Source organism: Dendrobates tinctorius, unplaced genomic scaffold (assembly GCF_039654945.1).
Source record: "Dendrobates tinctorius isolate UK_male_01 unplaced genomic scaffold, ASM3965494v1 ptg000296l, whole genome shotgun sequence".
NCBI classification, from domain to species: Eukaryota; Metazoa; Chordata; class Amphibia; order Anura; family Dendrobatidae; genus Dendrobates; species Dendrobates tinctorius.
In genome coordinates, this window is record NW_027361963.1 from 5,594,118 (window position 1) to 5,610,593 (window position 16,476).

At 53.8% G+C, this 16,476-nt stretch overlaps 1 protein-coding gene and 1 long non-coding RNA gene across 2 annotated transcripts in view; one reads left to right on the forward strand and one right to left on the reverse strand.

Moving 5' to 3' along the window:
* Positions 1 to 743: 743 nt before the first annotated feature.
* LOC141073108 (uncharacterized) lies at positions 744 to 7,043 on the reverse strand. Its single transcript, XR_012226951.1, has 2 exons — positions 6,929 to 7,043; positions 744 to 3,610 (listed from the first exon to the last, which is right to left on the reverse strand). It is a non-coding gene; the product is annotated as an uncharacterized lncRNA (long non-coding RNA).
* Positions 6,992 to 16,476, forward strand: part of LOC141073092 (uncharacterized) — a 58,548-nt gene continuing 49,063 nt past the window's right edge. Inside the window, exons 1-3 of the mRNA XM_073560429.1 lie at positions 6,992 to 7,110; positions 7,683 to 7,830; positions 8,149 to 8,328. Coding sequence (XP_073416530.1) covers positions 7,753 to 7,830; positions 8,149 to 8,328 — 258 coding nt within the window. The 5' untranslated portion in view covers positions 6,992 to 7,110; positions 7,683 to 7,752. The remainder of the gene's footprint in view (positions 7,111 to 7,682; positions 7,831 to 8,148; positions 8,329 to 16,476) is intronic.

Below are 16,476 nucleotides of genomic sequence, written 5' to 3' on the forward strand. Positions count from 1 at the left end.
CCGGAATATCCTCCATTCTCCTCTTGTCATTGCTGAGCCGTCTACACCGGAGCTGCCGGAATCTCCTCCATTCTTCACCCGTCACCGCTGAGCTGTCTACACCAGAGCTGCCGGAATCTCCTCCATTCTTCACCCGTCACCGCTGAGCCGTCTACACCGGAGCTGCCGGAATCTCCTCCATTCTCCTCCCGTCACTGCTGAGCCGTCTACACCGAAGCTGCCGGAATCTCCTCCATTTTCCTCCCGTCACCGCTGAGCCGTCTACACCGGAGCTGCCCGAATCTCCTCCATTCTCCTCCCGTCACCGCTGAGCCGTTTACACCGGAGCTGCCGGAATCTCCTCCATTCTGCTCCTGTTACCGCTGAGCCGTCTACATCGGAGCTGCCGGAATATCCTCCATTCTCCTCTTGTCATTGCTGAGTCGTCTACACCGGAGCTGCTGGAATCTCCTCCATTCTCCTGTCACCGCTGAGCCGTCTACACCGGAGCCGCTGGAATCTTCTCCATTCTCCTCCCGTCACCGCCGAGCCGTCTACACCGGAGCCGCCGGAATCTCCTCCATTCTCCTGTCACAGCTGAGCCGTCTACACTGTCTTTCTTTCATGTCATTCTTCAATAACCTCATTCCACCATGAATTCAACACTTGTTTTCCTTTATCTTCACATAATACTGTAGAACCGTGAGCCGACCGGGGGGGTGGTCCCTTTTTCACCGTGAACAGACTGGAGACAGAAACCGGTGTATGTTCAACAGGTCCTCTTTATTGGCTGTCCTCCCGATTACCACAGCAACATGACAGCTTCCGTACACACAGGCCCGGGTACCTTGCACCTTCTCTTCTCTCCTAAAGTGACATCCCTCGTGGTTCTATTGCTCTGGCTGCCCTAGGCCTACCACCACAGCGCTTCACCTGTCCGAGTCCATCCATCTGGTACTCCCGGGCTTCCTCTGTCCTGCAGCTGTCCTGTCAGGGCCACCCCCCTGACTGTCTCTCCTTCTAGTCCCTTCCGGAGCTCTTCTTCAGTCTCTTTCTCCGCTGAACTCCTCCTCCTATACTGGCTCCCCTGGACTCGCTCCCTCTCTCTTTTATTCCCCTCCCTGGGAATTCCCCTCTCGAGTCCTGTAACTCCGCGGTTTCATTAGCATTAGCTGCTGTTAAGTCCTTTCCCTGCTTGTTTCTGTCTCCCTCTAGTGGCCAAGCCTTAGTACTGCATCGTCTCCTTTTCCTGCTGTTCTTTGTCTCCCCTTAGTGGCCAAAACCCAGTACTTCACCATCTTTCACTATTTCCAGCTGTCTCCCGGCATGTATATACAAATTCACTTCAAAGATGTTTACTGCACATTTTACGTTCACTATCCCTCTTCAGATAGGTCAGTCCACTTCCCTACAATACCACCCCCATTTTTGCTTTACAAACTTATGCTGGACACTTGCCTTCTTTTTTAGCACTTGTACATCACAGGACTCCTTCCAGCAGCATGCATGCCCTGCTGCATCATTCACCGATGAGGGCAGAGGGCAGAGCAGAGTCCTGCAGTGCTCAGACGTCGGGAGAGGTCTGGCGCCTGCGCACTGCAGAATTCTGCTCCGCCCTCAACAGGGCAGAGCAATGCGCCTGCGCCGTAAAAATATATATATTTTTTTCACTGCCCAATGGTATAAAATTCTGTGCCCCACCTGTGGTGTCAATATAATCGCTGCACCCCTACATGAATTCATTGAGAGGTTTAATTGGTAAAATGGGGTCACTTATGGGGTGGGGTTCTGCTGTTCTGGCACCTCAGAGGCTATGCCAATGTAACATGGTGCCCTCATACAAGTGCAGCAAAATCTGCAGTGTAATATAGCACTACTTCCCTTCTGATACAGGAAAGATGTATATCTTTGTACCGTGTTAGCCGGTAGATAGAAAAATATTCAGGATTGAGAGTCCTCAGTGGTTGATACCTTTTAATGGCTAACTGAAAAGATGGAGACACATTGCAGCTTTCGAGACTACTCAGGTCTCTTCTTCAGGCTAGACTAATACAACATCTGAAGAGTCACATATTTATACACAACATGACACAGGAATAATGCAATAGATAAGACAAGTGACATGAAGCAGAACTATCATTATGGGAGAGGGATAGACATAAATATTGGAACAGTTCATAGATAATGTGTGAAAGTTTTATTGTCCTCTGATTGGGGTCTCCTAATGTGTTGTGTGATGCCCCAGAAGGTCTGAAGGGCAAATTCCTTAATTAATGTAAAAAGACATAAATCCACGCGACACATTCATTCCTGCACTGAGAGTGTCACCAGTCATCATGAGTTTATACTCCCAGACTCTTCTCTCTGATTTCTGAAGTTCCCTTTCAATCCTTTATTTCATATCCATGGTGCTGTGATCAGGCATACAAAGGTGTTTTGCCACAGGTAGATCCATTCTTTTTTCTCTGATTGTGTGGCGATGAGCATTCATCCTTCTCAGTTTTTGCCCCGTTTCCCTATATACAGACCCCCAGTTGGACCTTTAGTACAAATAATTAAGTACACCCCATTAGATGTGATGCAGCTGAGAGTGCCTGGGATCTTGTAGTCCTGATGTGAGTTGGGGATCTTTATCTTGTCCGTGGTCATTATACATGGACAGGTTTTACATTTTTTCTGGTTGCAAGGAAAGGTTCCTGCAGCTGTTGGAGAGGACAATGAGGCTTCATAGATTTGGGGGCTGCCTAAAACACAGCAGTGGGGGGTCTGGAAATATGGATTGTGATCGGGCATCTTTTTGTAGTAAAGGTTGTAATTTCCGGGCAGCTCCCCTTAGCCCCTCCAGATTTGGGTTGTAGGTGACGACTAGAGGCTCCTGGTTATTCTCTTCTTCAGCTTTGTAATGTAGCAGGTGATTCCTTCACATTCTGGTGGATCTTGTAATCTGTGTTTCTATTGTTCCTGGATGGTCGCCCTGATTCACAAAGGTCTTTCTGAGGCGACCGGGGTGTCATCTCTCTCGTCTTATCTATCGCATTATTCCGGTGTCCTCCTGGGTATAATATGTGACTCTTCAGAGTCCATGTTATACTCTGCCTGATGAAGAGACCGGGGGAGGAAAGCTGCGATGTGTCTCCATCTTCTCAGTTCATCATTAGAAGGTATCAGCCACTGAGGACGCTCACATCGAAATATCTTTCCTTCCCTTCTGAGCCTCAACAGTAGGAGAAATGACACAACAAACTGTGGCTCCATTATCATCTCCTGTTCCCCTCATTAAAGTAAAAAACAACAACAACAACAACAACAACTTGGGTCTGAAGGAAAATGTTTGTGAAAAAAGTGAAATGTTTCTTCAGGTTCTTCACAGGAACTAAAGCAATAAAGGTCCAGAATGTGGAGCTGAGCACCTGAGGGGGCAGTGATTAGAATGGGGTCACTGAGGGGGTCTGTGTCCAAGGACCCTCAGGGTCACTTCACATGTGAGGTGCTCCCTAAGAAAACAAGAAGTCGCTGCTCAACGGTCAGCCCTCCTAGCGTCCGAACAAGGAGATGATGCTTCCAGAATTGTAGAGATGTGAAGTAGACACGCGGGAAGTGCGACTCACTAACTCTTCTGTGCGACAGATCTCTGGGGTGGAAGGACACCAAACCGCAAAGGTGGACAAAAGGATCACAAGTAAATGCAAATCATGTGGAAGGAATGTCACCACTAACATAAAGGACAAGATCAGGAGAAAACACTGTCAGAATCACCGGGGGGAGAGACCAGAGAGAGGGAGAGAAAGAGAGGGAGCGAGACCAGAGAGAGAGAGAGAAAGGGAGAGGGGAGAGAAAGGGAGAGGGGAGAGAGAGAAAGAGAGGGAGAGAGAGAGGGGGGGAGAGAGGGAGAGAGAAGAGAGAGAGGAGGAGTGAGGGAGAGAGGAGAGGGAAGAGACCAGAGAGAGAGAGAAAGAGAGAGGGAGAGAAAGAGAGAAGAGAGGAGGGAGAGAGGGAGAGAAGAGAGGAGAGGGAGGGAGAGAGAGAGAAGAGAGGAGAGGGAGAGAAAGAGAGGGAGAGAGAGAGGGGGGGAGAGAGGGAGAGAGAAGAGAGAGAGAGAGGAGAGGGAAGAGACCAGAGAGAGAGAAAGAGAGAGGGAGAGAAAGAGAGAAGAGAGGAGGGAGAGAGGGAGAGAAGAGAGGAGAGGGAGGGAGAGAGAGAGAAGAGAGGAGAGAGAGAGAAAGAGAGGGAGAGAGAGAGGGGGGAGAGAGGGAGAGAGAGAAGAGAGAGAGGAGGAGTGAGGGAGAGAGGAGAGGGGGAGTTAGAGAGGGAAGAGACCAGAGAGAGAGAAAGAGAGAAGAGAGGAGGGAGAGAGGGAGGGAGAGAGGGAGGGAGAGAGAAGAGAGGGAAGAGACCAGAGAGAGAGAAGAGAGAGAGAGGGAGCGAGAGAGGGAGAGAGAGAGGGAGAGAGAGAGGAGAGGAGAGAAAGAGAGAGGGTGCGAGAGAGGGAGAGAGAGAAGAGAGCGAGAGGAGGAGTGAGGGAGAGAGGAGAGGGGGGGAGAGAGAGGGAAGAGACCAGAGAGAGAGAAAGAGAAAGAGAGAAGAGAGGAGGGAGAGAGGGAGAGAAGAGAAAGAGAGGGAGGGAGAGAGAAGAGAGGGAAGAGACCAGAGAGAGAGAAGAGAGAGAGAGGGAGCGAGAGAGGGAGAGAGAGAGGAGAGGAGAGAAAGAGAGAGGGAGGGGGAGAGAGGAGAGAGAAAGAGAGAGGAGAGGGGGAGAGAGGAGAGAGGAGAGGGGGGGAGAGAGAGGGAAGAGACCAGAGAGAGAGAAAGAGAGAAGAGAGGAGGGAGAGAGGGAGAGAAGAGAAAGAGAGGGAGGGAGAGAGAAGAGAGGGAAGAGACCAGAGAGAGAGAAGAGAGAGAGAGGGAGCGAGAGAGGGAGAGAGAGAAAGAGAGGAGAGAGAGAAACAGAGAGGGAGGGGGAGAGAGAAAGAGAGAGGGAGGGGGAGAGAGGAGAGAGAAAGAGAGAGAGGGGGAGAGAGAGAGGGGTAGGGAGAGAGACAAGAGAAAAGAGAGAGAAAGAGAGAGAGAGGGGGAGGGAGAGGGAAGAGAGAGGGAGCGAGAGAAGAGAGAGAGAAAGAGAGGGAGAGAAAGAGGGGGAGAGAGAGAGGGAGGGGGAGAGAGAGAGGGAGGGGGAGAGAGAAAGAGAGGGAGCGGGAGAGAGAGGGAGAGGGAGGGGGAGAGAGAGGAGAGGGGGAGAGAGAGAGGGAGAGAGAGAGGGAGAGAGAAGAGAGGGAAGAGACCAGAGAGAGAGAAGAGAGAGGGAGAGAGAGAGGAGAGAGAGAAAGAGAGGAGAGAGAGAAAGAGAGAGGGAGAGAGAGAGGGAGGGAGGGAGAGGGAGGGAGGGGGAGAGAGAGGAGAGGGGGAGAGAGAGAGGGAGAGACAGAAGAGAGAGAGAGAGGAGGAGTGAGGGAGAGAGGAGAGGGAAGAGACCAGAGAGAGAGAAAGAGAGAAGAGAGGAGGGAGAGAGGGAGAGAAGAGAGGAGAGGGAGGGAGAGAGAGAGAAGAGAGGAGAGAGAGAGAAAGAGAGGGAGAGAGAGAGGGGGGAGAGAGGGAGAGAGAGAAGAGAGAGAGGAGGAGTGAGGGAGAGAGGAGAGGGGGAGTTAGAGAGGGAAGAGACCAGAGAGAGAGAAAGAGAGAAGAGAGGAGGGAGAGAGGGAGGGAGAGAGGGAGGGAGAGAGAAGAGAGGGAAGAGACCAGAGAGAGAGAAGAGAGAGAGAGGGAGCGAGAGAGGGAGAGAGAGGAGAGGAGAGAAAGAGAGAGGGTGCGAGAGAAGAGAGCGAGAGGAGGAGTGAGGGAGAGAGGAGGGGGGGAGAGAGAGGGAAGAGACCAGAGAGAGAGAAAGAGAGAAGAGAGGAGGGAGAGAGGGAGAGAAGAGAAAGAGAGGGAGGGAGAGAGAAGAGAGGGAAGAGACCAGAGAGAGAGAAGAGAGAGAGAGGGAGCGAGAGAGGGAGAGAGAGAGGAGAGGAGAGAAAGAGAGAGGGTGCGAGAGAGGGAGAGAGAGAAGAGAGCGAGAGGAGGAGTGAGGGAGAGAGGAGAGGGGGGGAGAGAGAGGGAAGAGACCAGAGAGAGAGAAAGAGAAAGAGAGAAGAGAGGAGGGAGAGAGGGAGAGAAGAGAAAGAGAGGGAGGGAGGGAGAGAGAAGAGAGGGAAGAGACCAGAGAGAGAGAAGAGAGAGAGAGGGAGCGAGAGAGGGAGAGAGAGAAAGAGAGGAGAGAGAAACAGAGAGGGAGGGGGAGAGAGAAAGAGAGAGGGAGGGGGAGAGAGAAAGAGAGAGGGAGGGGGAGAGAGGAGAGAGAAAGAGAGAGAGGGGGAGAGAGAGAGGGGTAGGGAGAGAGACAAGAGAAAAGAGAGAGAAAGAGAGAGAGAGGGGGAGGGAGAGGGAAGAGAGAGGGAGCGAGAGAAGAGAGAGAGAAAGAGGGGGAGAGAGAGAGGGAGGGGGAGAGAGAGAGGGAGGGGGAGAGAGAAAGAGAGGGAGCGGGAGAGAGAGGGAGAGGGAGGGGGAGAGAGAGGAGAGGGAAGAGACCAGAGAGAGAGGAGAGAGAGGGAGAGAGAGAGGAGAGAGAGAAAGAGAGGAGAGAGAGAAAGAGAGAGGGAGAGAGAGGGAGGGGGAGAGAGAGGAGAGGGGGAGAGAGAGAGGGAGAGACAGAAGAGAGAGAAAGAGAGAGGGAGAGAGGGAGGGAGAGAGGGAGGGAGAGAGGAGAGGGAAGAGACCAGAGAGAGAGAAAGAGAGAGGGAAGGAGAGAGAGAAAGAGAGAGGGGGAGAGAGAGGGAGAAAGAGAGAGGAGAGGGGGAGAGAGACAAGAGAAAAGAGAGAGAAAGAGAGAGAGGGAGCGGGAGAGAATAGAGAGAGGGAGAGAATCACCTCATACAGAGACAGTGCTCAGAAGAGGAAAAGGAGGCCGGACACTAACCTCCAAAGTGACTCAGTCCTCAAGGGGTTAAACCCTTCTCTCCTGAGCCCCGCCCCCTGGTCACATGACGGTGACGTCACCACAGGTCCTCCCGCGCTCAGTGCAGCCGCTCCGTCCCGGGTGTGCGCAGCTCGTGTTCTCTGGGGTCAGCCAGCAGCAGATTTCCGGTTCCCGCCATTCCGGTGAGATGACAGGAGGGTTTGTGGTGACTCTGTGAGAGGAGAGTGTGGGGGGAGATCAGAGCTGTTCCTGTGGAGGCTCCTGCTCCATGTGACTGCGGCTCCTCAGTGTTGGGGACGGGCAGCATTGTATGGGGGATGTGCAGCGTCTCCTCCTCACCTCACGGCCCCCGCTGGAGGTGGAGTTACCACGGTGACCGTCCCCCGCTGGAGGTGTAGTTGCCACGGTGACCGTCCCCCGCTGGAGGTGTAGTTACCACGGTGACCGTCCCCGGTTGGAGGTGTAGTTACCACGGTGACCGTCCCCCCGCTGGAGGTGGAGTTACCACGGTGACCGTCCCCCCGCTGGCGGTGTAGTTACCACGGTGACCGTCCCCCCGCTGGAGGTGTAGTTACCACGGTGACCGTCCTCCTCCTACGAGGCTGATGATGAGCGGTCAGATCGGCGGAGGAGGCCGCGGTGGAGTTTTGTGGCTTCTCCAGATTCTTCCTGATAAATGTTGATATTTGGGCAGAATTTAGTGATTGTCGTTCTCTCGTCCCCTGTGATTTCCATCTTCTCCTTCATCATGAAGACGCCGGCAGGACGAGATCCCTCCAGCTGATCCAGTGCTCATCCCTCCTCCTCCTGAATGACCCCCGAGGATGGACGAGGACAGGAATGAGACCACCAGGAGATTATTCCACTGCGCCCTGGAGATCATCTCCCTGCTGAGCGGAGAGGTAACTCTTCTACATTTCTATCCGCTTTATTGTGTGATGTGACGAGTCCGACACCGGGAGGAGGAAATCCAGAATAGGAGAGAAGGATTCTTTACTGTAAGAGCAGGGATTCTGTGGAGCTCTCTGCCCGGAGGAGTTGTCATGGGGATTCCCTATAAGAGCTGTAGAGGGGTCGGGATGTCTGTCCGGAGTGTAATAATATTCCCGGTTATGGCCCCAGATTACTGGAGACGGTTATTGATCCCGGGATTTCTACTGATTGTCAGATCCGGAGTCGGGAAGGAATTCTTCTCCCTAAGTGTCTCTCTCCATACACAGGATTACACAATAGTGAGGAAGACACCGGGGGACTGTGTGACTCCCATCATCCATCTCCAGGAGTCAGGAGGGCGGAGCCCGGGCCCCATCACAGAGCCTCCCCCGCACTCCCCGATACATGAGAGGAACAAGAAGATCCTGGAGCTCAGCAACAAGATGATCGAGCTGCTGAGCGGAGAGGTGACTGCTGGTACATTATACAGGACTGGAGGATTCTGGGTGATGAGCGGAGAGGTGACTGCTGGGACATTATACAGGACTGGAGGATTCTGGGTGATGAGCGGAGAGGCGACTGCTGGGACATTATACAGGACGGCACTGGAGGATTCTGGGTGATGAGTGGAGAGGTGACTGCTGGGACATTATACAGGACGGCACTGGAGGATTCTGGGTGATGAGCGGAGAGGTGACTGCTGGGACATTACACAGGACGGCACTGGAGGATTCTGGGTGATGAGGGGAGAGGTGACTGCTGGGACATTATACAGGAGGGCACTGGAGGATTCTGGGTGATGAGCAGAGAGGTGACTGCTGGGACATTATACAGGACGGCACTGGAGGAATTCTGGGTGATGAGTGGAGAGGTGACTGCTGGGACATTATACAGGAGGGCACTGGAGGATTCTGGGTGATGAGGGGAGAGGTGACTGCTGGGACATTATACAGGAGGGCACTGGAGGATTCTGAGTGATGAGCGGAGAGGTGACTGCTGGGACATTATACAGGAGGGCACTGGAGGATTCTGGGTGATGAGGGGAGAGGTGACTGCTGGGACATTATACAGGAGGGCACTGGAGGATTCTGGGTGATGAGCGGAGAGGTGACTGCTGGGACATTATACAGGACGGCACTGGAAGATTCTGGGTGATGAGCGGAGAGGTGACTGCTGGGACATTATACAGGAGAGCACTGGAGGATTCTGGGTGATGAGCGGAGAGGTGACTGCTGGGACATTATAGAGGACGGCAATGGAGGATTCTGGGTGATGAGCGGAGAGGTGACTGCTGGGACATTATACAGGACGGCACTGGAGGATTCTGGGTGATGAGCGGAGAGGTGACTGCTGGGACATTACACAGGACGGCACTGGAGGATTCTGGGTGATGAGGGGAGAGGTGACTGCTGGGACATTATACAGGACGGCACTGGAGGATTCTGGGTGATGAGTGGAGAGGTGACTGCTGGGACATTATACAGGACGGCAATGGAGGATTCTGAGTGATGAGCGGAGAGGTGACTGCTGGGACATTACACAGGACGGCACTGGAGGATTCTTGGTGATGAGCGGAGAGGTGACTGCTGGGACATTATATAGGATGGCACTGGAGGATTCTGGGTGATGAGGGGAGAGGTGACTGCTGGGACATTACACAGGACGGCACTGGAGGATTCTGGGTGATGAGCGGAGAGGTGACTGCTGGGACATTATACAGGACGGCACTGGAGGATTCTGGGTGATGAGGGGAGAGGTGACTGCTGGGACATTATACAGGACGGCACTGGAGGATTCTGGGTGATGAGCTGAGAGGTGACTGCAGGGACATTATACAGGATGGCACTGGAGGATTCTGGGTGATGAGGGGAGAGGTGACTGCTGGGACATTATACAGGAGGGCACTGGAGGATTCTGGGTGATGAGAGGAGAGGTGACTGCTGGGACATTATACAGGACGGCACTGGAGGATTCTGGGTGATGAGCGGAGAGGTGACTGCTGGGACATTATACAGGACGGCACTGGAGGGTTCTGGGTGATGAGCGGAGAGGTGACTGCTGGGACATTATACAGGATGGCACTGGAGGATTCTGGGTGATGGGCGGAGAGGTGACTGCTGGGACATTATAGAGGAGGGCACTGGAGGATTCTGGGTGATGAGCGGAGAGGTGACTGCTGGGACATTATACAGGACTGCACTGGAGGATTCTGGGTGATGAGCGGAGAGGTGACTGCTGGGACATTATACAGCACTGGAGGATTCTGGGTGATGAGCGGAGAGGTGACTGCTGGGACATTATACAGCACTGGAGGATTCTGGGTGATGAGCGGAGAGGTGACTGCTGGGACATTATACAGCACTGGAGGATTCTGGGTGATGAGAGGAGAGGTGACTGCTGGGACATTACACAGGACGGCACTGGAGGATTCTGGGTGATGAGCGGAGAGGTGACTGCTGGGACATTATACAGGACGGCACTGGAGGATTCTGGGTGATGAGCGGAGAGGTGACTGCTGGGACATTATACAGGACGGCACTGGAGGATTCTGAGTGATGAGCGGAGAGGTGACTGCTGGGACATTATACAGGATGGCACTGGAGGATTCTGGGTGATGAGGGGAGAGGTGACTGCTGGGACATTATACAGGATGGCACTGGAGGATTCTGGGTGATGAGCGGAGAGGTGACTGCTGGGACATTATACAGGACGGCACTGGCGAATTCTGGATGATGAGCGGAGAGGTGACTGCTGGGACATTATACAGGACGGCACTGGAGGATTCTGGGTGATGAGAGGAGAGGAGACTGCTGGGATATTATACAGGACGGCACTGGAGGATTCTGAGTGATGAGCGGAGAGGTGACTGCTGGGACATTATACAGGACGGCACTGGCGAATTCTGCGTGATGAGCGGAGAGGTGACTGCTGGGACATTATACAGGACGGCACTGGAGGATTCTGGGTGATGAGTGGAGAGGTGACTGCTGGGATTTTATACAGGACGGCACTGGAGGATTCTGAGTGATGAGTGGAGAGGTGACTGCTGGGACATTATACAGGACGGCACTGGAGGATTCTGGGTGATGAGCGGAGAGGTGACTGCTGGGACATTATACAGGATGGCACTGGAGGATTCTGGGTGATGAGCGGAGAGGTGACTGCTGGGACATTATACAGGACGGCACTGGAGGATTCTGGGTGATGAGCGGAGAGGTGACTGCTGGGACATTATACAGGACGGCACTGGAGGATTCTGGGTGATGAGCGGAGAGGTGACTGCTGGGACTTTATACAGGACGGCACTGGAGGATTCTGGGTGATGAGCGGAGAGGTGACTGCTGGGACATTATACAGGACTGCACTGGAGGATTCTGGGTGATGAGCGGAGAGGTGACTGCTGGGACATTATACAGCACTGGAGGATTCTGGGTGATGAGCGGAGAGGTGACTGCTGGGACATTATACAGGAGGGCACTGGAGGATTCTGGGTGATGAGCGGAGAGGTGACTGCTGGGACTTTATACAGGACGGCACTGGAGGATTCTGGGTGATGAGCGGAGAGGTGACTGCTGGGACATTATACAGGATGGCACTGGAGGATTCTGGGTGATGAGCGGAGAGGTGACTGCTGGGACATTATACAGGAGGGCACTGGAGGATTCTGGGTGATGAGCGGAGAGGTGACTGCTGGGACATTATACAGGACGGCACTGGAGGATTCTGGGTGATGAGCGGAGAGGTGACTGCTGGGACATTATACAGGACTGCACTGGAGGATTCTGGGTGATGAGCGGAGAGGTGACTGCTGGGACATTATACAGCACTGGAGGATTCTGGGTGATGAGCGGAGAGGTGACTGCTGGGACATTATACAGGACGGCACTGGAGGATTCTGTGTGATGAGCGGAGAGGTGACTGCTGAGACATTATACAGGACTGCACTGGAGGATTCTGGGTGATGAGCGGAGAGGTGACTGCTGGGACATTATACAGGACTGGAGGATTCTGGGTGATGAGCGGAGAGGTGACTGCTGGGACATTATAAAGCACTGGAGGATTCTGGGTGATGAGCGGAGAGGTGACTGCTGGGACTTTATACAGGACGGCACTGGAGGATTCTGGGTGATGAGCGGAGAGGTGACTGCTGGGACATTATACAGGATGGCACTGGAGGATTCTGGGTGATGAGCGGAGAGGTGACTGCTGGGACATTATACAAGACGTCACTGGAGGATTCTGGGTGATGAGCGGAGAGGTGACTGCTGGGACATTATACAGGACGGCACTGGAGGATTCTGGGTGATGAGCGGAGAGGTGACTGCTGGGACATTATACAGGACGGCACTGGAGGATTCTGGGTGATGAGCGGAGAGGTGACTGCTGGGACATTATACAGGACGGCACTGGAGGATTCTGGGTGATGAGCGGAGAGGTGACTGCTGGGACATTATAAAGCACTGGAGGATTCTGGGTGATGAGCGGAGAGGAGACTGCTGGGACATTATACAGGACGGCACTGGAGGATTCTGGGTGATGAGAGGAGAGGTGACTGCTGGGACATTATACAGGACGGCACTGGAGGATTCTGGGTGATGAGCGGAGAGGTGACTGCTGGGACATTATACAGGACGGCACTGGAGGATTCTGGGCGATGAGCGGAGAGGTGACTGCTGGGACATTATACAGGACGGCACTGGAGGATTCTGGGTGATGAGCGGAGAGGTGACTGCTGGGACATTATACAGGACGGCACTGGAGGATTCTGGGTGATGAGCGGAGAGGTGACTGCTGGGACATTATACAGGACGGCACTGGAGGATTCTGGGTGATGAGCGGAGAGGTGTCTGCTGGGACATTATACAGGACGGCACTGGAGGATTCTGGGTGATGAGCGGAGAGGTGACTGCTGGGACATTATACAGGAGAGCACTGGAGGATTCTGGGTGATGAGAGGAGAGGTGACTGCGGGGACATTATACAGGACTGCACTGGAGGATTCTGGGTGATGAGCGGAGAGGTGTCTGCTGGGACATTATACAGGACGGCACTGGAGGATTCTGGGTGATGAGCGGAGAGGTGACTGCTGGGACATTATACAGGAGAGCACTGGAGGATTCTGGGTGATGAGAGGAGAGGTGACTGCGGGGACATTATACAGGACGGCACTGGAGGATTCTGGGTGATGAGCGGAGAGGTGTCTGCTGGGACATTATACAGGACGGCACTGGAGGATTCTGGGTGATGAGCGGAGAGGTGACTGCTGGGACATTATACAGGAGAGCACTGGAGGATTCTGGGTGATGAGCGGAGAGGTGACTGCTGGGACATTATACAGGACGGCACTGGAGGATTCTGGGTGATGAGCGGAGAGGTGACTGCTGGGACATTATACAGGATGGCACTGGAGGATTCTGGGTGATGAGCGGAGAGGTGACTGCTGGGACATTATACAGGACGGCACTGGAGGATTCTGAGTGATGAGGGGAGAGGTGACTGCTGGGACATTATACAGGACGGCACTGGAGGATTCTGGGTGATGAGCGGAGAGGTGACTGCAGGGACATTATACAGGATGGCACTGGAGGATTCTGGGTGATGAGCGGAGAGGTGACTGCTGGGACATTATACAGGATGGCACTGGAGGATTCTGGGTGATGAGCGGAGAGGTGACTGCTGGGACATTATACAGAACGGCACTGGAGGATTCTGGGTGATGAGCGGAGAGGTGACTGCTGGGACATTATACAGGACGGCACTGGAGGATTCTGGGTGATGAGCGGAGAGGTGACTGCTGGGACATTATACAGGATGGCACTGGAGGATTCTGGGTGATGAGCGGAGAGGTGACTGCTGGGACATTATACAGGATGGCACTGGAGGATTCTGGGTGATGAGCGGAGAGGTGACTGCTGGGACATTATACAGGATGGCACTGGAGGATTCTGGGTGATGAGCGGAGAGGTGACTGCTGGGACATTATACAGGACGGCACTGGAGGATTCTGGGTGATGAGCGGAGAGGTGACTGCTGGGACATTATACAGGACGGCACTGGAGGATTCTGGGTGATGAGCGGAGAGGTGACTGCTGGGACATTATACAGGATGGCACTGGAGGATTCTGGGTGATGAGCGGAGAGGTGACTGCTGGGACATTATACAGAACGGAACTGGAGGATTCTGGGTGATGAGCGGAGAGGTGACTGCTGGGACATTATACAGGACGGCACTGGAGGATTCTGGGTGATGAGCGGAGAGGTGACTGCTGGGACATTATACAGGACGGCACTGGAGGATTCTGGGTGAGCGGAGAGGTGACTGCTGGGACATTATACAGGACGGCACTGGAGGATTCTGGGTGATGAGGGGAGAGGTGACTGCTGGGACATTATACAGAACGGAACTGGAGGATTCTGGGTGATGAGCGGAGAGGTGACTGCTGGGACATTATACAGGAGGGCACTGGAGGATTCTGGGTGATGAGAGGAGAGGAGACTGCTGGGACATTATACAGGAGGGCACTGGAGTATTCTGGGTGATGAGCGGAGAGGTGACTGCTGGGACATTATACAGGACGACACTGGAGGATTCTGGGTGATGAGCGGAGAGGTGACTGCTGGGACTTTATACAGGAGGGCACTGGAGTATTCTGGGTGATGAGAGGAGAGGTGACTGCTGGGACATTATACAGGACGGCACTGGAGGATTCTGGGTGATGAGCGGAGAGGTGACTGCTGGGACATTATACAGGAGGGCACTGGAGTATTCTGGGTGATGAGCGGAGAGGTGACTGCTGGGACATTATACAGGACGACACTGGAGGATTCTGGGTGATGAGCGGAGAGGTGACTGCTGGGACATTATACAGGAGGGCACTGGAGTATTCTGGGTGATGAGAGGAGAGGAGACTGCTGGGACATTATACAGGACGGCTCTGGAGGATTCTGGGTGATGAGCGGAGAGGTGACTGCTGGGACATTATACAGGACGGCACTGGAGGATTCTGGGTGATGAGCGGAGAGGTGACTGCTGGGACATTATACAGGAGGGTACTGGAGTATTCTGGGTGATGAGAGGAGAGGTGACTGCTGGGACATTACACAGGACGGCACTGGAGGATTCTGGGTGATGAGCGGAGAGGTGACTGCTGGGACATTATATAGGATGGCACTGGAGGATTCTGGGTGATGAGGGGAGAGGTGACTGCTGGGACATTACACAGGACGGCACTGGAGGATTCTGGGTGATGAGCGGAGAGGTGACTGCTGGGACATTATACAGGACGGCACTGGAGGATTCTGGGTGATGAGGGGAGAGGTGACTGCTGGGACATTATACAGGACGGCACTGGAGGATTCTGGGTGATGAGCTGAGAGGTGACTGCAGGGACATTATACAGGATGGCACTGGAGGATTCTGGGTGATGAGGGGAGAGGTGACTGCTGGGACATTATACAGGAGGGCACTGGAGGATTCTGGGTGATGAGAGGAGAGGTGACTGCTGGGACATTATACAGGACGGCACTGGAGGATTCTGGGTGATGAGCGGAGAGGTGACTGCTGGGACATTATACAGGACGGCACTGGAGGGTTCTGGGTGATGAGCGGAGAGGTGACTGCTGGGACATTATACAGGATGGCACTGGAGGATTCTGGGTGATGGGCGGAGAGGTGACTGCTGGGACATTATAGAGGAGGGCACTGGAGGATTCTGGGTGATGAGCGGAGAGGTGACTGCTGGGACATTATACAGGACTGCACTGGAGGATTCTGGGTGATGAGCGGAGAGGTGACTGCTGGGACATTATACAGCACTGGAGGATTCTGGGTGATGAGCGGAGAGGTGACTGCTGGGACATTATACAGCACTGGAGGATTCTGGGTGATGAGCGGAGAGGTGACTGCTGGGACATTATACAGCACTGGAGGATTCTGGGTGATGAGAGGAGAGGTGACTGCTGGGACATTACACAGGACGGCACTGGAGGATTCTGGGTGATGAGCGGAGAGGTGACTGCTGGGACATTATACAGGACGGCACTGGAGGATTCTGGGTGATGAGCGGAGAGGTGACTGCTGGGACATTATACAGGACGGCACTGGAGGATTCTGAGTGATGAGCGGAGAGGTGACTGCTGGGACATTATACAGGATGGCACTGGAGGATTCTGGGTGATGAGGGGAGAGGTGACTGCTGGGACATTATACAGGATGGCACTGGAGGATTCTGGGTGATGAGCGGAGAGGTGACTGCTGGGACATTATACAGGAGAGCACTGGAGGATTCTGGGTGATGAGCGGAGAGGTGACTGCTGGGACATTATACAGGACGGCTCTGGAGGATTCTGGGTGATGAGAGGAGAGGAGACTGCTGGGATATTATACAGGATGGCACTGGAGGATTCTGAGTGATGAGCGGAGAGGTGACTGCTGGGACATTATACAGGACGGCACTGGCGAATTCTGCGTGATGAGCGGAGAGGTGACTGCTGGGACATTATACAGGACGGCACTGGAGGATTCTGGGTGATGAGAGGAGAGGAGACTGCTGGGATATTATACAGGATGGCACTGGAGGATTCTGAGTGATGAGCGGAGAGGTGACTGCTGGGAC